Source organism: Falco punctatus (genome assembly GCF_963210335.1).
Source record: "Falco punctatus genome assembly, chromosome: 10".
Lineage (NCBI taxonomy): Eukaryota > Metazoa > Chordata > Aves > Falconiformes > Falconidae > Falco > Falco punctatus.
Genome location: NC_137590.1, coordinates 33,587,520 through 33,608,678, shown reverse-complemented (window position 1 = coordinate 33,608,678; position 21,159 = coordinate 33,587,520). Strand labels below are relative to the sequence as shown.

The following is a 21,159-nucleotide window of genomic DNA, read 5'->3' as shown; positions in this document are numbered from 1 at the left end:
GGTCCTGCTTAATGCCTTTATCGATGATCTGGGCGAGGGGATCAAGTGCACCCTCAGTACCTTTGCAGATGACACTGAGCTGGGGGGTTGTTGATCTGCTGGAGGCAGGCAGGCTCTGCGGAGGGATGTGGTTTAGTGGTGAAATTGGCAGTGGTTAATGGTTGGACTCCATGATCATAAAAGTCTTTTCCAACCTAAATGGTTCTGTGATAATACAGGAAAACCTGTGACTGTGTATTGCCACTGTCACTGATGTTACTTAAATTCCACATGAGGAACACAGTTACTTTATAACATGAAAAAGGAATACTTCCTGGGTGGGAGTGTGCCCGCTTACCCTCCAGAAGTACACAAAGACACATTTTCAACGTAAAAGCAAAAATCTCCGATTATGAATGACTTTATTTTTCATTGTGACTATAATTGTCCCTCTGGGATTTTGTCCTAAATATTGTCTTCTGTGTGAATGTATTTTTGACCTTGTGAGTTGCATTTTCTTACGCATTCCATTTCGGCTTGTTTCAGCACCTGCCAGCTTCCTGTTGTTTAGCCAAAAATCTGCAATCAGCCGGATGATCCCAGATGATCAACAAAGCCCAGACATCATCCTGCCCATGCACGGTCTGAGGAATGTCAAAGCTATTGATTATGATCCCTTAGATAAATTGATCTACTGGGTGGATGGACGTCAGAATATTATAAAAAGAGCCAAAGACGATGGCACACAGGCAAGTTTATATGGTGCATATGGTTTTGTATCTGTCTTGTAGTGTGCTTTGTACTTTACGCTTGACTTTCCTCTTCTGCCCCCTGTACCAAGGAATCATCAGTTTAAACTTTACTCTTGCCAGTACTTCTTCATGTATATTCTCTTTATACGTGAAAATTACTGAAGGCTTTTAGGGTAGTGGTTTTAATTTATACACAAAGAAATATCATAGAATGTAGCACCTCATATGTATCTGAAACTGCAAGCCTTGAATTGCAGTCTTAGGAATGGGCACTGAAGTGAGGCAGACTCACTGTTCGTACTCAGGAGAGATAAATTGTATTCTAAAATCAATATTGTGCATGCCAGTCGTGTGGTGATATTGTCATCATTGTAAAGCGCTCTCAAAATGAAAACTCTCAGCTGTCCAAGCTGTAGTTAAGCCCTGAGTGAATGTAGAGTTGATTGCTTTACCAGATAGGGATAGGCTCATCCACATGCTTAATTGTTTTACAGGGTCGGGGACGTTATTCTTTTATGCTAGTTATTCACACAACAGTGGAAAGAAGTGTACTGTTCTTCCCGGCAGTGCTATGTGTTAACATAGCTGAACTCCCAGGTCAAGATAACAGACTCTTTAAGAACTGTGGTTTGAATAAGAATATAAAATGAAATGGAGAATGGCCAAGGTATATTTTCCTAGAGCTGGGGCAGTCCTATCTAAATGATACGACGTGGTATCAGTGGAAAGGGACAGGTCTGTTCATGCATCAAGGCACTCAGATTTTATTGTTTCCTTTAAAGGAAGAGATGACTATTTTATTTTTTTGCCATTTCTTTTAAGATTGGGAGGAGGCATGTTGGGATGAGCAGCTAGCTGGGTTGTGGATGAATTTTGAAGAAGTTTTGCTCTTGCTCTTTGGGATTATGCTAGGTGCTAATTGTTGTAATCTAGCTTCTCTTTGGTACTTGCTAGGTGCAAATTGCAATGGAGATTCATTTGCTCTGTGTTTTTCTTTACCTTGGTCACACAGCTTTGAAGATGCAGATCCCCTACAAATTTTGACTTCCCAATTTTCACTAACTGTATTTACTTACTTTTGCTAAATTGTGCTGTTTGCAAATGATGCATATGAATTTCATACCTGGGTAATGTTACCTTTGATTTCAGGAGAAGAATTATTTCTTTTTATTTCTAGGCATGCTGTCAAGACAAAATAGGGATAAAAGCTTGTATATCACTATGCAGAACTTGGATGCTTTAAACCAAATTGTGGAAATACAACTTTCACAAGGAATGCTCTGTTGGGTAATTAATTTGACTTAAGCTGAGCATGGAACGGTGTCTTCAGCTTTCTTGACCTGTGGGAACTTTTTCTGGTGATGTTTTTGTGTTTGGATCGGGAGCACTGCATTAGGACACTTAAAGAAGCCACCGCTTTCCCCTCACTGTTATCATGTCACCAGAAGAGTCACCTCTGAGGGCTGCTTTGATGCTGGAAGTCCTGCCAGCAGTATTGTATTCCTGCCCCAATGGCACTGGTATTGGCTGTATGCTAGTGGAGCCTGTGTCATGTTAAACAAACAGAAATAGTATTTTACTTTAGAGGTTTTTTCGTATGCCCTAGTGCTCTTCACAGAAGTACCGAAGTCTATGTTAGTATTCAACATAGAGTTAAAAAGTGTAGTAAATAGCGTGTTAGTTAGATTGGATGGGGTTGAGGGTGATGATTCTGTGAAGTTGGCCATAGTGTCAGGGTTCGTAAGGGCCATCATACAGACAGGAGGGTGACAGCAAGGGAACGTTGTTCTTATGGGTACGAGGCAGAGCTATAGCCGTCTGACATGCAGGCAAACAGAACCTAGTTTCATTAAAATATTTTAGTTTTTAAGAGAAGCCAGGACTTAAAGAAAATCAGTATCTACTACACTACAAATAATAAAGCAGGGAGACTTTGGCCAGGGGCAGAGATTTGTTCAGCTGCCTGTGTAACAGTGCAGGGCTGGCCCGAAGGCTGCCTTCTGTCTTGCATTGTTTCATTCAAGATGGTTCCATGCATAAACATTCGCTATTGTTTTCTTCCATCTCCTGCTAATGAATTCTACTTACAGGAGGTGCCACAACTGCTTTCTGGGGAGTTCTGCGTAATCTTAACAAATTTTGTCCAGATGTTTTTCCTCTGATTCACAGTTTGAATCAAATCTTTTTTTTATTGAGCTTTATCGTATTTCTTGTATCGGTTGTTTCCTTGTGGGGAGGTTTAAGTGTTTCTGGACCGTCAGGTAAACCATGCTTTCAGTGCAATTAGTGTTCTTCAGTCCGTAAGCAGAATAATGACTGGAAATGGTTTCCTATATGTTGCCTTGCAGCCCTTCACGGTCATGAGTACTCCAAACCAAAGCCAGAACCCAGAGAAGCAGCCACATGATCTCAGCATCGATATATACAGCCATACCTTGTACTGGACCTGTGAGGCCACAAATTCAGTCAACGTCCACAGGCTGAACGGCGAGTCAATCGGGATGGTGCTGCGAGGGGATCACGACAAGCCCAGAGCCATTGTAGTGAATGCAGAGCGAGGGTGAGGTTCCTTCCTGTACCTTGTACAGAGCGCTCTTGCAATGTATGTCAGCTATGCGTGTGAATCAAATTATTGCAGATTTGATTGTTCAGGATGTAGGTGACTGCTTGTCCGATTCTGGCTTTTAAAGGTATCCAGCTTTCTCTTGCTGTTCTCTCCTTTGCTGCCTCCTCTGGTGTGCCGATGAGGTGTTCCCACAGCCATGTGGTTGGTTGTCGTGAAGATCTAACCCAGGCAGTGAAAGCAAAGCAAAACCAACTTGTCCTATGTGCTCTTTGAGTACGCAGCCCCGCCAGCTAAGAGGAAAACCAAGAGAGTTTGCACTGTGCTTATATCAGCTGGGGATCTGGCTCATAAATGTTTGGACATCATAAAATAAATGTTTCCAGGATAAAAAAGAAGGAATCTCTCATATGACACAACTATTCCTGATGATGTAATAGTATAAAGTTAAAAAAATAAAAACAAACCCCTTATGTCCTATACATTTTTAAGTTAGTTCTGCCTTGAGTATCTCAAAAACGTCTGAAATGAATTAAAACAGATAGGATGTACTAGAGTGATTTCCCACAGGAAGAAAACATGTTGTTTTGCTGCAAAGCAGTTTTTGGTTAGATTCAGCAGACCCCATCTCCACTTGAGGTGGTTAGTAGCTTCATTCTTAGAGGTCAAAGATGGTCCTTTACTGTTCTCTTTAATAAGTTAGATGCTTAAATCCCAATTTACTACTAAGTGGCTTACCATGTGCTTGACAGATGTCAAATTACAGTATTTCGTAACTGTGTGGATACAGTAGTACCCAGAGACTCTTATCTGGAGCATGTATTGGATTGGTATTTTATACAACACGCAGTGTACTTTGCACAGTACAAAAGCTGCTGTGGGGAGAGGAGGATTAGAGGAAAGATTCTAATCTCATTGGGACTAAGTCACTTGGACATAGTTTGTATTTATAAAAGCTTATCTGCTTTCTCCATTAAAATAGGAGTTTGGGTTTGTTGATCTCTAAAACTCTCAACTTCTCTAGTCAGGTTTTCAAATGATTGCAAGATAAATCTGTTTTTAAATTAAAGGAGAAAAAGATGGGGGAGAGACCGTGCCTGAACACTGTGACTACCTGGGAGAGCTGTATGAGTGATCCGTGTACTGAGCTTCTGCCTTAGTTCCAGAAGTTCTCCCTCCCACCTCTCCCTTGGCTGCGCGTTCTGCCTGCTGCCTTTCCTTGTTGCACCGCTGTGAAAGGCTGTGAGCAGCGTAGCCCCCTGCATTTCGGGAGTTTGCCCGTGTTACCCTCCAGTGACAAAACAGTGCCCTTTTCCTTGAGGGAGCTCTCAGTTCATCAGCTGGGTGCACAAGCCCCTTTTTTCTCTGTGCAGAGGGAGGGCAGAGGCTGAGACAGCAGGGTACGTGCCGTCCTCGGTGGTTCTTCCTTCTCTGATCTTTGCTCCTCTCAGGTTTCATAGGCCCTCCCGGGTTCTGTAGGACCTTCTGCTTGCTGAGAAAGAAGTTAACCCAGAAGGAGAGGAGGTGACGGTTAGTGCTGCTCGTCAGAAAGAGCCGCTGGGCTTTGATTCACAGGTGGGGCCAGGGATAGCTGCAGGACGGCTGTGCTGGGCTCTTACAGCCGCCCCCTCTGCTGCAGGACCGGTGCTGAGGTCTGAGGTGTTCCGTGGCCCGGTGTGTGAAGGACAAATGCCGTTAATGCCAGGCTATCTCAATATGCCAGTTAGCAAATGTCTGGGGCTCTGCAGCTGACCGATCTGGATCTTTGCAGCTGGGAGCAGCAGCCAGCGCGCGGTCATCCCTGTGTAAACCATTCCCAGTTCCCACGCAGAACGTGCGTGCCTCCCTTCCGAAGCTCTCCGTTAAGCAGCTGGTATCTTTGTTCTCAGGTACATGTACTTCACCAACATGCAGGAGCGAGCTCCCAAGATTGAGCGTGCAGCCCTGGATGGCACAGAGAGAGAAGTGCTTTTTACAACTGGCTTGATCCGACCGGTAGCACTGGTGATTGACAACAAACTTGGAAAGCTTTTCTGGGTGGATGCAGATCTGAAGCGCATCGAAAGCTGTGACTTGTCAGGTATGTGGTATGCACGTATTAAACGTCTGGAGCGCAGTATGTGTATGTATAGGACCTCATTCCCTCTTTGATGCTGACCCCAGTAACTTCCATCTCCACTGCTGCCAGTTCTGTGTAGGCAGTCACAGATAACAATTGCTGGTGGGCTTCCATCTTTGATGTGATCGGAATAAACGTGTCTGTAATGATTGGCACCTTCCAAGAGAGCCATTTGACTTCTGCTATGTTCTGAAAGCAGCTCTTGAAAGAACACATATAAGTAGGTGTTGCCAGTCATGGAACCCTTAAATCACCTCCCCTCTGCCCTTTTTTTCCCCTTATGGTTTGAAAAGTTTGCCCAGCTCATCAATTTTTGTTTCTCTAGAGTTTACAGCTTAGTAAATCAAGGTAGCTTGAAAAACAAACAGAAGGAGGGGGAAGGAGGAGAGGAAGGAAGAAGGCGGAGAAGGGCAAAACAGTGGACAGAGGTCAATTCAGTGCAGTTTTTCTGTATGAATAAAATAAAGCGTTACTCCATGGCCATAGCAATAGCATCAGCATCACGTGGATCTTGGAGCACGCTGTTCATCACTGACGTTTAAAAGCACTTGGTGCTAAAGAAGTGCAGAATGGGCTCGCTTATGTGGTGAGCGGTGTGGCATAGAGGATCCGGTGGCCCTACTTTCTGACTCATGACTCATTCTTTCATTGTCATCATCTGCGTATCAAGAAATGAAACTCCTAAAGGAAGGGCAGAGAGAAGCAACCTAGCATGAGGGGGTGGAAGCTGGGCTGTTCTAGTGATTGGCATCTGCCATAAAAGGTTTTTGGTGGCTCCTTTCTTCAGGCCATCTAGTCACATCCTTCCCCTGTGTTGTAGCGAGGCAATGAACTAAAATGGGAGAAAACTGTTCACTTTTTTACGAGGACGGTTTGGTTTTGAGCACCTAAAACTGACTTAAGGTCAGACTCAGGTCTCTTCTGCCAGAGAGGGGATAAAAACATGAAGCTGGAGCTGGGACGGCAAAGCAGCCAGTGTCTTTCATCCGTTACCAAACTGGATAGGGGAGTATTGTCAAACTGCCTGTCTAGCCACAAAATGTCCCATCCAGGACAGGTGTCAGAGGACTTACAAGAATTTGTAGGAGAAAAGAAGATAGGAGGGAGACAAGATTTGACCTATGAAACAACCCATGTTTGAGAAGAGAAGACTGACATAGTAGGACACATAACAGAAAATGCATCAGAGATACTGAGGTGTTGTCTAGTGATGAAAGGAGAAGTGCTGTAGGAGCAAATGCAAAAGTAAAATGACAGGACCAAAAAGGTTCATGTCACGCAGATGTTGTGGCTGAAGTGGTATCCACAAACGCAAGAGAGAGGAGAGGCACTAAACACAATTATGTGGAAATCATATGGTTTGGGAGAGGGGGGTGTACCAGGGACAAAGTTAAATGAATTGAGAAGGGAGAGAGAGATCAATAACTAGTGCTGCTACTGATAAAAGGGTGGCCACCGCGTAATAGGAAGCCGCATTACTTAACGAAGCTGTAGCATACCGTGGCCCTGGCTATGCCTGGGTCTTCTACTTTGTATGTACATCATCATCCTTTTAGATTTAGCACACATGCCAGGCTGTGACTCAGCAGATGGGCATGGGCAGGGCCCGGGTGCTTCTCGCTTTCATGGTACAGGTCGGAAAATGGACGGTGTTCTCCCACAGTACAGCACAAAATGCAGAGGAGTCTGTTTATTACTGCTTTAGAGATAAGTCCTGAATGACTAAGACCTGACAGTAGGACTTAGGTAAACATACATGAGTAAATCAGCAGCTAGGCCATCACGTGGTGGTAGCTGTGTCCTGTGATTGCATCTTCCTTTGCATTCTTCCTTTTTGTGACAGTAAAACTCCACATAAGCATGTGTTTGCATACTGGATATTTATTTTAATCCGATTCTTTGGATCTTTTTACAGGGAAAACTCAACTTTTTGTGTTTAAAATTGAACCAAAGCTTTTAGTGTGTGTTTGATGGGGTCACAGCTAAATATTCAGACCCTATAGGTAAGATGGATGCAGGGGGAAGCTACAGGATTAGCAGAAAACAATGTTTATTAGCTAGCAGACATGTATCCTGTAGCCAGAAAACTGTGGTTGGATTTGATCCAGCTGAGCTGTAATTTGATTCACAGAGCTGTTGATTTTTTAAATGAGTTAACAGCATTTTTTTAAAAAAAAAAAATTTACAGTCTTGCATCACAACTTCAGAAGAAATTTGGCAGCCAAACTTATGTTGGGTTTAATTAGTTCCTCTAAAAAGTATTTTCCGAGCAAAACACATTAAAATGGGCATATATTACCAAAAGGATTTTAGCATAAGCTGAGGCTGCTGCATAAAATGGCCCAAAATTGTGTCTAGCATCCTTCATGCCAGTTAGACTGGTCTAGACAACCTTATTCCCTCGTAGAACTGGGGACGTGACGTGGTCATGGAGGTTTCTGAAGCTTGCACTACACCCTGATTAACAGCATCCTGCTAAATCATGGAATAAACTCGGATGTCCAATGCCTAACTTTCAGAGGGGGATGAAAACTATAAACCAGACTAATGGTTTTCTTTATGAGGTTCTTGAATTTTTCTGTTGGAGTTGTTGATGCTTTTTAGACGTTCATAAACCATTTGCAAATAGCTTGTCTGCCACCCCAGTCAATTAAAAAGTAGTGGTTTATATTATTGTTGGAGTGACTGGAAAAAGCATAAAATTGCTGTGGTGAAAACATGCTTTGTTTTCAATTAGACTTTAAATAGAGGAATTGTGTGTCCTTCCAGCTTAATGTTCTTCACATTTAACTATTGATTTCCCTCTTGAAAAGACTATACATCTGTTTCATTCTGGGAATCAGAGTATTTAATTACTATGGGAATTCAACACTTCTCCACTTGTAACATGTTTTCTTTTTTTCTTACCATATCTGTTGAAAATAATTTATTTATTCAGATGGAATTTTTCATTTTGATCATTCTTCTGAACAGCAATTTAATGGTGTCATCCAGTGCTGTGTGCCCTTTGCCTCTCCTTTTAAAATTATTCATTTAGGACTGTTACTTAGTTGAGATCAAATCCAATGTATTTATAGTAGAGATTAATCACCTTATCCAGTGCTGCCTCCAGCAGCTTCCCGAATCACCAATGTTCAGCTTTTTGCAGATGAAGGGGGGGGAGGAAAGATGATGCTTGATGTACACCCCCAGCACCCATTACCTGGAGCCTGGTTTAGGCCTGGATTTGGGAGGCTGCTCAAACAGGCTAGGATTCTAGCAGGACTGCTCACTTGTGAGTGTCCCCCGACACTTCAGGTATTCCCGATTTCAGAATGCCTTCAGGATATCCTTCAGGAAACCAGTTTACCTTTTATTTCTAAACGGATGAGCAACGTAGCACTTAAAAAACATAATGAAAGCAGAAGGAGCTTTCTTGATACTGAGTTGAAATGAGGCTGTCGTATTCTTGTGGTATCTTGAATGCAGCTGAAAACTGTGCTTTTGGGTCAAAATGTGAGGCTTAGTCTGGCAAAAGAACAGTCGTCTTTGAAAGTGCAATGACACTGAAGTTATTAAGAGCTCAAGGTTCTCAGCAGGTTGCCAGGCAAATGACCAAAGCGCCCTGTGCTTTGTTCACCGAGAACCTTACATCAAAATGTTTCCTGATATTTCGAAATGTTAAGACCTGTTTAGGAGAAGACAGAGAGCATCTCAGGAACTGCACTGCTGGAGTAGTACTGAGGGCCAGGTTTAGTGCCCACGTAGTGAAATCCGTGCAGGAACCTCTATTCTGTTCTGTTGCTCTTCGCAAGAGTAAAATCCAGCGGTACCTTGGAAGCGTGTCCAATAATAGACACATCAGATTACAGCCAGGACTGTACTGTCACATACAGTTCATTCATGTTTCTTCCGAAAATGGAATGAAACAAAGACGTCTTCCTCATTGGTTTGGAAACAAAAAGAAACTCAGGGCTAAAGAACTAAAACCCAATTGTAAGTCCAAGAATTTCGGATCTCTCTACAACTCAAGTTGATTTGAATGCATGCTGGTTGTCATAACAGTCAAGCAAGAGTCGTTGCAGGTGGTGATCTTATGTGCAAAACTAATATAATCTGTTATTGAAATAAATGTTACATTCTTATGCTTGGCTGAGCTCTACATAATTTATGCGGCAAATTAGTTGAATCCAGTGCTCATAGCATTTTTATAAGGTACTCAGATTCTATAATTAATTTTGTGTAGATAGTCAAAACTTAAGTTTTTGAAATGCAAGCAGACATGAGGTCTTTATTCCAAAATGACATAAGAGAGCAGAAGCACCAAGTTATGAATTTAGTTTGATCTCTTATTCTTAAAATCAAATATATCCAGTATACATAGGCATACACAGGCTCAAAATGGTTTCTTAATAGAATAATTTGGAATCTCTTGTACACCGTAGACAGGCATAACAAGCAACAATTAAATGCCACTAAGTGTACGGTAGTGCACAGTAGAAGACTGCAAGCGATTAAAGTTAAAAGCAGTCATAAATGCAATTTTACTTAACCTGATTTTTACACATTGGCTGAGAGCAGATTTGTACACATTTATGTAGAGCAGGAAACCTGACCGTTTGGTAGTGTTTCTGTTTAAGAGCGTACTGATTTGCTTGGAGTTTGCGTTTTCTGGTTGGTTACTGAAGAGAAAAGAGAAGGTGAAGAAAATGTGAAGCTGTTAAAATACGAACTTTTGTTTTGTGATCATGTCTCGGTGGTTGTGCTGTAGCATATGAAAGGGATTGTGTACTTGCCTCTTGCTTTGCATGTTGAATGTTTTATTTGAGTAATGACAGTGGAGCTAATTGGTTGTATTTCACTCTTGCTTGTAGATTCCAACAAAATGTACTGCTCGGTGTATGAATGTGTTGTAAAAAATCTGGCGCAAAGAGCTGAGTCTCTGTGGGTGACACGGGTTTTTTGGGACTGGACGCAGTTACACGTAACAGCGGATGTCAGCTCGAGGCTGATCACGGCTGGCTGGCTGGCCAGTGTGTGCGGGGGGGGACTGTGTGCCATACTGTGTTTGCTTGCCTTTGTGACATGGAAGCTGGCTGCATTTACCTGAGATGAGGCTGAACCAGCAGAGCCTTGGTCTGCATCGACAAATAAAGCCAGTGACCTTACAGCTAACTATGTTCAGGGTTGGGTTTGGTTTGGTTTTGGTTGGGTTTCTTTTTTTAAGAAATGAGTTAAAAGTCGACCGACGTGAAACTGTTCTGGTTTTTTTTGCTCTCAGGTGCTAACCGTGTGACCCTGGAGGACTCCAACATCCTTCAGCCAATGGGACTCACTGTGCTGGGGAATCACTTGTACTGGATTGATCGTCAGCAGCAGATGATTGAGAGAGTGGAGAAAATGAACGGGTACAAAAGGACTAGAATTCAAGGCCGCATTGCTCACCTGACAGGCATTCATGCTGTGGAAGAGCTTGATATGGAGGAATTCTGTGAGTTTCTTTAGATAATGTGATGTCTCTCGATTTTGGCCACTGTCTCTCAAAGTCCTCAACCAGCTAAATATTGTAGTAACATTGCCTAGTGGGCTTCAAGTAAGCCATGGAGTACTTCCAGCTTGGCCAGTCGGGATCCTAGAAGAGGAGGAGAAACAAGTTCCTCGTTCTTGTCAAGGAGTATTTCTGCAGAGCTAGAACATGTGATTTTGTGGCACTTAGTTACCTGCTTTGTTCAAGCTCACATGATATTGAATTTGCTGTAAAAGCTACTTATTATTACGGTGGTTAATTTTTAAGTACAGCCCAGTAATAAGACTTGGAAAAACCTTTAAAAAGAATGAAAAGGATTGTACTTACCTCTTCTCCAGATCTGAAACCCCAGTGTGAAGCATGACTGGTTTGCCTCAGCACAATCAATGATGTAAAAGTCTCCAGGGAGAGAGGGAGAATGGGCAGGAAGCTCCTACAATGAATTATTGTGGATGTGGAATTTCTCTCCCATCAGAGGTGGAGCCGTTTTAGGTGCTGCCTTCTGAAAGGGGTCATGCATACAGGACCTGTTTTTTCTGAATTGGTGGCCCAAGTGTAGTCTGAGGGAGAGTGCAAAAAACTCTTAAAAGTAGTCACTCCTCAAAGTGACAACACTACAGCTCCTCCTGCTCAACAAGAATATAAAAGAACGTAAAAGCACAAAGAAGAGGTGGGAAACAGAGGGCTGATGACAGTGGCCTCTCTAAACTTTGTTGCCTGTGATGAGTTGTCTTCTATAGGGAGGGTACATTTGTGTAAAATGCTTTCATTTTCACAAAAAAATATTCCACTTCACAACCCTCTGTGCCCTGTACATTAGTTTCTGTGATAGCGGAGAGTATTTTCAAACTTGCATATGTGGGCAAGCTGTTTAAAATAAGGTAGCAGAAGTATTTAAACTGTAGTAGATTCTATGTGCTGATCCTCATCCAGATGTTCTTTTTTCTTTCACAATACCCAGTTTTTCTTCTTCTCTGCCATTTCTTGTATTTTTAGTGTGCTTCAAAGGTAATACTGAACAATGCAAAAATAATTTTGTCTTTAATTCTTAGCACTGTTAAAAAAAGAGATTATATCTCATCTGTTCTTTAAAATTATTTTTTTTTATGGCAAGAGTACTGTTTCTTTTAAGTCATGCTGAAAGGAATCACCTTTTGCAGCTGAAAACTGTCCTACATAGGTGACTTCTGTTACAACGGGGGAGTAAAAATACATATGTACATCTGTGCATGCCCGCACAAGTATACATGCATGCACTTTTTCTGCTAGCAACCCACGCCTCAAACAGTAGCGTGTCCAACACTGTATTAAATTAATGAATTTGTTAAAGGTGAAAGCAGGTTGCTGAGAAGCCTGGTCAGATCGAGAACAACTTTGGCATAGAAATTATGACATCCATACCGTTTCTTTCCTGATGACATTCTTGGTCTTTACCAGTAGTAAAGAATTGTTCAGCAGCATCACAAATATCACGGGCTATAGCCCCACAGATCACTCCAGCAGGTGCTCAGCTGTCAGCTTGAACAAGCAGACAGGAGGCTGGGTCTGTTCTGACTCTGTTTGGGCTGGGGTCCTCACAGTGACCTCACTTCTCTGCACCTGTTTCTTACCCACCTAATGTGCATTTAGAGTGATTCTATTAGGAGCTCTCAGGTATTCAGTGCTTCTGGGTAACTAATTTGGGAACACATCAATGTAGCTTCCTATCTTAAAAAAAATAAGTAAATCAATTGTGTGTGCTTATATATCATATATTATGATATAATATTATATATTATTGTGAGAACAGTGAAGTGGAGGGACTAGCTATTACAAGCTCTTTAAGGTTGAAGGAGAATTCCTGAGGGTTTTGGGGGCTGGCATTCTGCAGTGACATGTTAATTCTTCATGCCTGGCTACCCTAGAAATGTAGTTGAGATGTCTAGGTACCGCTGTACATGCAACCTTCTCCAATCTGTCTTCTCATCCCTCTTCACCTGAGGTCTCAAATTCTTTTCAGAACTCCTTTAAAGGTCTCCATATCACTGTGACTGGGAGAAATATATTCCTCGAGAAATAGTGAATCAGCTTTTAAGCACTGAACTGAAAGATCCTACATTTATCTTCCAGTTAGTTCGTAGCGAGATCCTGGTTACTCAAACAGAAATGGTTTGTGAGTGTGGTTTTGTGAGTTTGCCTTAGCTAGGGGTAGTTATGATTTCTTTTATGCTGTTGAATATTCTTTCTCCTGTATTTCTCCAGCTGTGCATCCATGCTCCCGTGACAATGGTGGGTGTTCACATATCTGCATTGCCAAAGGGGATGGGACTCCAAGGTGTTCATGCCCCGAGCACCTTGTGCTTCTACAGAACCTTTTAACATGCGGAGGTGAGTTCTGTTTAACAGTACTGCTCGGCAGGTTACATCAAAAAAGATGGGGGTCGAGGTTGCATTCCAAGGCAAAATGTGGATTTACGCACAGTGTTTTCCTACACATGGTGTGTTGCATCATGTGTTAAATTGACCTTTGATTCTTCTACCAGCTGTTTTCTGCTTCAGTTTCTGGACATATGTGACCTTTCATTGCAAGCCAAATATTTTTGTTTGACCTTAAAATACTTGCATCTTCTACTGAGATTTTTGTAATTGTATGATGTGACAGCTTTAAACAAATGCTTGTAAGATGATGGTGAATCAACCCGTGATGACCTAGCAGCAGAAATTGTGCGTATGATTCCCACAGTGTGATACTCCAGTCTTTCAGATGAATTTGGCCTCATAACATGAAACACTGGGCTGCCTGGTTAGGAAGTGTAGGCCAAAAGCTCCATTGCAATCATTTTTAATTGAGGTAGCTCTCCTTTTTCCACATGGTAGAATTTTCCTTTAGACTTCCCTTTTACAATCCCATGATTTTTGAAAATTGTCACATTACACTTGCAGAGGAGGTTACAAACAAAACAAAACCCCATTGTTTCTTTTTGGGAGGCATCATATCTTAAATCATTTGGCTCTGTTGGTCCTCTTGACTTCCTTTTATGTATTCATTTTGCTGTGGGTTTCATTTTCTGGCTGAACTTTGACCTCCCATGGGACAGTCATTGCCATTATAAACTGTTTTCTTTCCCATGACCACAACACGCTATGTGGTTTTAGAGTAGTGGTGGTTACATCCGCGGGGGGGGGCGGGAAATGAATCTACTTATATTTCTTGCTGCACTGTTGTTGCACAACGTGGCCAACAAGAGATGTCTCACTCCTTTGTTATCTTTAGCTATAAATCTAAAAATTAAGGGGCCTCCATTTCAGTGTCTGGGGTTTTTTTTATTCTAATCCTTCACTAAGCCTGCAACAACTTTTTAACCTATTTTGTCTGCCGTAGTAGCTGCCAATAGCCTACTTCAAAATAGATTAATAGCTGTTTTGGCTGGAGAACATTTGTCTGTGTACCCTTATGAATGCTCTTGACAAGTTTTAAAATGCAAACTTCTGCCTGCCAAGTGCAACCATAATGCAAGATTAAATGAGGTTCTAAATGCAGTAGTAGTATTCTGTCTGTTGAATTATCTCAACAGCACACTTATATCAAAATTTAATTCAATAATTGTCTTAGTATGTGTATCTAGTGTCCTTATCTTAACCTACAGCTGTCAGGTCACCGGCTACATTTGTAATTCTTATATTGCCACACCAAATAATCATAAATCAGAAAGTTAAAAATTGTTAAGTTTTAAAAAATCAAATGCATTTAGATTTTTATTTGCATTTTGTTTGTCAAGCTCTTGATTATATTTGAGTCACATTCTTGAACACTTCTCCTTAAGGAAGGAAGGACAGCAGCACTTAAAAATGGTTTGCATGTATTTGCATAGCTCTAGGATCTGTAACACCACCTTCAGGAGAAGAATACTGGCACAAAAGTTGTGTCATTCATTACAACTGAGCAGTTTTCCTTATGCTGGGTTGTGAAGTCCACTCCTGAGCCTGAACATTAATAAAAGCTCACTGGATTTCCAGAGGAGTGTTACTACCCAGAGCACACCTCCAGCTTGCTCAATATTGTGCTCATAGACAGAGTGCTGCGGTCATACACACGTGGTACTCTATTAATCCAGGTGGTAAAGCATCTACTTAGGGCATTAGCTGGCAACAGCAGCTGTGGGGACTCATGTCTGCTTCTGTAAACTGATAGAATTACGTTACAGGGATTTGACCCATCAACTTTCGAAATCAGTGGAAATGTATCCGTTTGCTGCAGCGGTGTTTTGGGATGGCCCCCTCATTTCAAACATGACTGCTACTGGTAGCAACTGAAGGGACTTAGATGTTGACTCTTTCTTTGATACTAATGGTGAAAAACTGTGTGCTAATCTGCTATGTGTAAGAATTAAAAGCATTTTTTTAATAGATTCTTGATCTGGATTGTCTTTGTCTTTTGACATTCTGAAGAAAGCAGCTATGGATGGTTTACTACAGCGTAATTGTTGCATCTCCACTTGAGGTTGTAGCTGCTTAACGCTATCAGTGTGTAACTGCAATTTGCGCCACAGTATGGATGTGGGATGGATTGATGCCAGGATCTTGGGGTCCACAAAAAGTCAAATTTGAAGGAAGTCCCAGCTTTCTTAGGTGGAACAAACACAGAAATGCACAAGGTGCAGTGTTCCGTCTCTGCCCACAGTGATAGTGTCAGCTCAGGGCAGGCCGGCAGTGCTCCTCAGACTGCTCCGAACCACCGCTGACCTGTAGCCCGGAGACTTCCCAGCAGGAGGGCTTAGCTTAATGTTTAACAGGCCTTTACAGATACTTCTTCTCTATTCATATTTTTCAATTCATATCTGACTTGGAAATTCCTTTGTGGAGAAACCACTGGAAAAACAGAAAATCAGATGTCATAGAAGCAGATGCTGTATGTTTTAGGTGTATTCATTGCCAATTAAAATGTACCAGGTTATTTTAGGAAGTATTGTTCCAGGCTAATGTGACTGCAGGGATTAGAATTGTGAAGAATGTGGTTTGCAATCAGAAATTGAGTATGCATTTTAATTTATGTGTATGACAGTGTCTTCCAAAAGGTGGATATTAGAGCCGAAGTATTTGTAGTTCCTGGCCTTAGTTCAGTGCTCTCCTGCTGGAGCAAGCTTCTTCAGTCAGCATGCATCCAGGTTTTGTTATGAAGTTGGCAAAATCCCATTCCCTATGCAAAATCATGTTTTCCTCTTTGCTAGAATCTTAAGTCACAGAAGAACTTTAGTCCAGACATAAATGTGTTTTTCTTGAAAAAAGTCGGTCACATTTTTACTCTGTTGTAAGAGCTAAAATTGAATATACGGGTCTGATTTGTTTTCTCTTTCTCCAGAACCTCCAACTTGTTCCCCAGACCAGTTTACTTGTGCAACTGGAGAGATTGACTGTATCCCAATGGCATGGCGATGTGATGGATTTCCAGAGTGTGATGACCAGAGTGATGAAGATAGTTGCCCCATATGCTCTGCATCCCAGTTCCAGTGTGAGAAAGGGCAGTGTATCGATGCACACTTGCGATGTAATGGAGAAATTGACTGCCAAGATAAATCAGATGAAGCAGATTGTGATAGTAAGATTAATTTTCCTGAACTCCTGGTTCTAACATAAGCATCCATTTGGGATTCTAACTGTTCTTGAGATAACTGTAGATATAGATATATGATTTTTAGTTCCAAATGGGGAAGAACAGCCTTAACCATAAGCCTAACTAAGCTGAGTAGGATGTATAACAACAAGAAGGAAGAATCAGAGGAACGCAGGCTTGCGCTTTACCCACAGCAGCCAAGCAGGTGTTCTGGTGCCTATCTAGTCATAATATAAAATGCCCTGTGGCTTCATCTCTCACTTCTTTTGGTTTTCTTAAGATGCTCGAATGCTCCCACGCAAGCAGTACTCAATCTTTTCTTTCTTTCTGTGCAGCAATTTGTCTACCCAATCAATTCCGATGTGCAAGCGGCCAGTGCATCCTCCTGAAGCAACAGTGTGACTCCTTTCCGGATTGCATTGACGGTTCCGATGAGCTTATGTGTGGTGAGATGCCTTTCCTTGAGATGCAAGTGCTGTGCTCAGGCGTAATGTCCCGCGTCCCTCTGCGGAGCCCCAGTCTTTGCATAGTAATACTCTTTCAGGGAAGCCCAGTGAATCTCTCGCAGGTGTATTTGGCTGCTAGATGCAGTCATGCTCTTCCATTGGTGTGTGCAGCAAAAGAGCACGAGCTTGCAGCATGTGTAGCAAATCTGCAGCACTGCCATTGCAGGTAATGCAGGAGCAGCAGTGGTGAAGATGAGCTGAATTCCCAGTGTTACTTCAAGCTAGTTCTAAAATGCTGTGTGGGATACAAGACTGCCTTGTTTAGGTGGGCTCCAGATCTGTATGCCCAGGGGGACCCAATTCTGCTATGCTCAGTACCTTGGAACTTGCAGAGCTGCTGTAAGCTTGGGGTGGCTTTTAAAAATGCACGGCCCTATCCACTGCAATTAGAGGATCAAGCTGGAGGGTAATTATGTGGAGGAACTAGCATGCAATGAGCAAGTGTCCACAAGAGACCACAAGCTGGTCTCCTAAAGTGCAGTTACGAAAGGAATATAAGGAAAGACCTTGATTTTTCTGGGCAAAATGTTACTTTGAATTCTCACGGCAGGAGGTATATGCGGATTACAGGCATGCTGGTGGCAGTTGCTCTGTTGGTCCTTAGTGGGGTCTGTTGTTTTGCAATCCAAAGGGGACAATAAAATTCACTCACTTGTGCTCTGCTTGCAATTTCCCTCTTTTTGCACCATCAGGATGACTAGTACATGAAGTTTTCAGGCAATGGGGTAGATAAAGGGAGCATTTAGTAACTCACAAGTGGTTTAGCAAAATAATTGGAAAACAACATTTTAGAACAAAAGCAATGAGATGTGCTGATCTGTTGGTAATTCATTCGGAAAAAATACCTTGTGTTGGGTTGGTGTAGAGAAATGCTGCACTTTGCTTAATAACGTTGCCTATAGGATCTTGGCTAATTGTGAGGGGTTTAATATCTTACAAGTCTTGTCAGGTTTTGAAGCACCGGTTGTCAGAAGCTGTGCCATTGCTGGAGTGAGAAACGGGGGCACAAGGTCTGGTCAGGTTAACCTTGTTTCTTCCTTCCGTCCTCATGGGGGTACAGCAAGGAAAAGTGTATTTCATGAGTAAGAGTGGTGAGAGGAGCCCAAGTGGTGAATAGAAGAAAAGGCTAAAAGAATGGCAACAAAGACTGTTAGCAATCCTGTTGTAGGTTTCAGACTGAATGTGCTTCTCATGGTTCTCCCACATCTTCCGTTTATCTCTCAGCTCTCACCCAGTTCCTCCAATTCCCTGGATAATGCAGAGCCACTTCTTCCATTTTCCTATTTTATTTTCTTTGTGCATTTGGCAAATTTTGGTGCTGCCAAGTTAATGCAGCTGTTTTCTGTTTGCACTTTGGGTCCAGTCCTGCAATTAGGTCTTAACTGATTTAAATGTGTCTTTATGTAGACATACGACTGTCTCCTCTGGAGTCTCTTTGTGGAGCAGAGATTTCTGTGGTTTCTTGCTTGACTGAGGGAAAGAACTCAAGTAGGGAATAAAAATGATTGCTACCTTCTAGATAAGGATCTTGCATTCAAAAGAAGCTAGGTTTAACCAAAATGAGAATTGTGTGTTTAAAATTACCTAATTTGGAAAGGTTTTAACTTTGGCTTTGCTTTTTTCCAGTATCGTATCAGAACTAATCTGACTGTTTGAAAGTTAGGGCCTTAGCTGACATAAAAGCTGTCATGCACTAATAAGTGTGAAAATCAGATAAAAACTAAAGATGATAAAAAATTCGATAAAGACAAAAATGGATTCTTGATGCTGAACTGTTAAGAGTTTATTGGTAGATCTTTGTATTTCCTTTATCTTCTCAAGTTTCAGTTGTTTTTCATTCCCTTCCACTGAAGAGAATGAAATCAGAACCACTGGAGAAAAATTCTACGAAGTGAAGGCTTGAATCTTACATGAACCATTTCACTTCCTACAACTTCATTAAGGGGGGAAGAGGTCTGACTGTGTAAAATTGGCTTTGGCCAAGTTTATTTTTATTTTTTTCGCTTTATGATCACATATGTTTGTGTATGTAAAAAAGTAAAATTATAAATGTTGTGTGAATCACATGGAAAAAATCAGTCATTTTCACTGAGGAATGTCACATAGGCAAAAGCCATAGAGGTGTTAGGTTTATTTGGCAAGAATTCTGAATGTGTTACCCATAATCAGGGGGAGGTACGATACGTAGCTTGTCTCAAATACTGCAGCACCTGTTATTATTTAACATTGGGCTATATAGGAGGAAAATAAATAAGAAATAAAGTATTTGATATATTCTGGATTGTCTTCCTTTCAATTTGTAAGGATTTATTTTTAGAAAGCAACTCATATTTTAGGAAGGAGAAGTGTTCTATTTTAAGGCCTGTATTAGCTGGGAAGACATCCACTGTTTAATACGATCTTAGTAAAATCTTCCAATTTCTTGACGTTATTGCTAGCCCAAATGGCTTGTGAGAGAGCAGATTCCTCTCTGATTAAGGACTTTGTGTTTATAAGTGTCCTATATACTTAACCCGTAGACTTTGGGAGGGAAGAAAAGTAAAACTTTCTAGACCGTTGTTACCTAAAGATGATCAGTAATCCTGTTAGAAGATGAATTGCTAGACAGACAGATCCTTGCTAATGCTGCTTGATGGGGGAAAGAGGAGGTATGAAGTTTTGTGCATAGAATCAGACTATATGGAGTTATAGATGCCTGAGTTTGATGCAGATACTTTCAAAACTGTGGATGACGATGAGCTGACTGTCCCGCTGCGTGAGCTCTAGCACAGCAACATACATACTGCCCCATATTTAATGACGTTCTTTATTTTTTCTCCTCTCTTTCCAGAAAAAACAAAGCCAGCCTCAGATGAGTCACAGCCACACAGTAGTGCCATCGGTCCTGTCATTGGTATAATACTGTCCCTTTTTGTCATGGGAGGAATGTACTTTGTTTGCCAGCGAGTGGTGTGCCAGCGCTATGCCGGGCCCAATAGTCCTTTTCCACATGAGTATGTCAGTGGCACCCCTCATGTCCCTCTTAATTTTATTGCTCCAGGAAGTTCTCAACACGGCACTTTTACTGGTAAGGATGATAAGGACCTTGCATCTAATCGGTACCGTTACATTGCCTGGATTTGGAGTTTTACAGGTTATTAAGAGTGCTGGATGCGGAGTTTTCAAAGAGCAGAAATTAGATGGTGTTGATCTGCTCAGTGGTTTTGGTATAAATCTGTCATTTTGGATCAAATATGCAAAAAATATTAGCTACATTCCATTAGGCATCTTGCCAGATTTTCAAAAGTGGTTTTTGTGCTAGGCTGCATCTGCATAGATATCTATCTTTCTGATAGAAAATCTACAGTATTTTGCCAGTGAAAGCATGGTCTTTAAATAGTTTACTTCTGGTGTATGTAATAAAGCCTGGGTTTTGAACAGTACTTCTTACCTAAGGCCTGCAAAATACTATGAAGAGTAGTGAACGACGTGCAGTATTGGAAACTCAGAAAGCATGCGCCACTCAGCATTCTAGTGAGAGCTCTGCTGAGCTGCTCTGTGTCTTGTACTCAGGTGTCCTTGTGTCTGTCCTATCCATCAAAGGTCTTTAGACAGTTTTCTCCTGTCCGCTCAGGACAGGTTTTTTCCACAGTGGAAAGAAGCAGAAGGAAGAAGTGAAGCAGCTTAGTTTACTATGATACAGAAAAGCAGGAGATAAACCTCCCTCACCAAAGTTAGAACAGCAAATGGGGAAGAACACAAGCAGTCTGGCTTTGGTTTTGTAGTCGCTGCTCATTGCCTGAAGCATAATGAAAACATCCCCTTTGGTTTAGCCCATCTCTGAGAGAGCTTTCCTGTTTGCTTTTGGACAAAGTATTCTCTCTGTGTCTCAGTCCTTCGTCTGTAAAACAGCAAACTTCTCTACCTCACAAAGGGCTCAAAGCATCCATCTGGAGAAGTGCATGCAGCTCCAACGCTAAGATTGAAGGAGGACTTGAAGTACACATAAAAGCATAAAAGGATATTCAGCTAATACATAAGAACCCAGAAACCTGATACAGACATCAAAGTAAACACTTAAATGATGTACCTCAAATTATTTTACAAATGTAAAATACACTTTTCATAGAAGAAATAGCAAATTCTTGACTACAAAGCCCTGAGA

The 21,159-nt window shown here is 41.7% G+C and overlaps 1 protein-coding gene across 4 annotated transcripts in view; it reads left to right on the top strand.

Annotated features, from left to right (window-relative positions):
* Positions 1-21,159, top strand: part of LRP5 (LDL receptor related protein 5) — a 191,943-nt gene that overhangs the window by 158,678 nt on the left and 12,106 nt on the right. For all 4 annotated transcript variants that reach the window (XM_080405472.1, XM_080405474.1, XM_080405473.1 and 1 more), the window contains 8 exons: positions 526-728; positions 3,080-3,291; positions 5,184-5,374; positions 10,674-10,883; positions 13,161-13,286; positions 16,258-16,494; positions 16,845-16,955; positions 19,846-20,082. In XM_080405472.1, the coding sequence (XP_080261598.1) occupies positions 526-728; positions 3,080-3,291; positions 5,184-5,374; positions 10,674-10,883; positions 13,161-13,286; positions 16,258-16,494; positions 16,845-16,955; positions 19,846-20,082 (1,527 nt within the window). The remainder of the gene's footprint in view (positions 1-525; positions 729-3,079; positions 3,292-5,183; positions 5,375-10,673; positions 10,884-13,160; positions 13,287-16,257; positions 16,495-16,844; positions 16,956-19,845; positions 20,083-21,159) is intronic.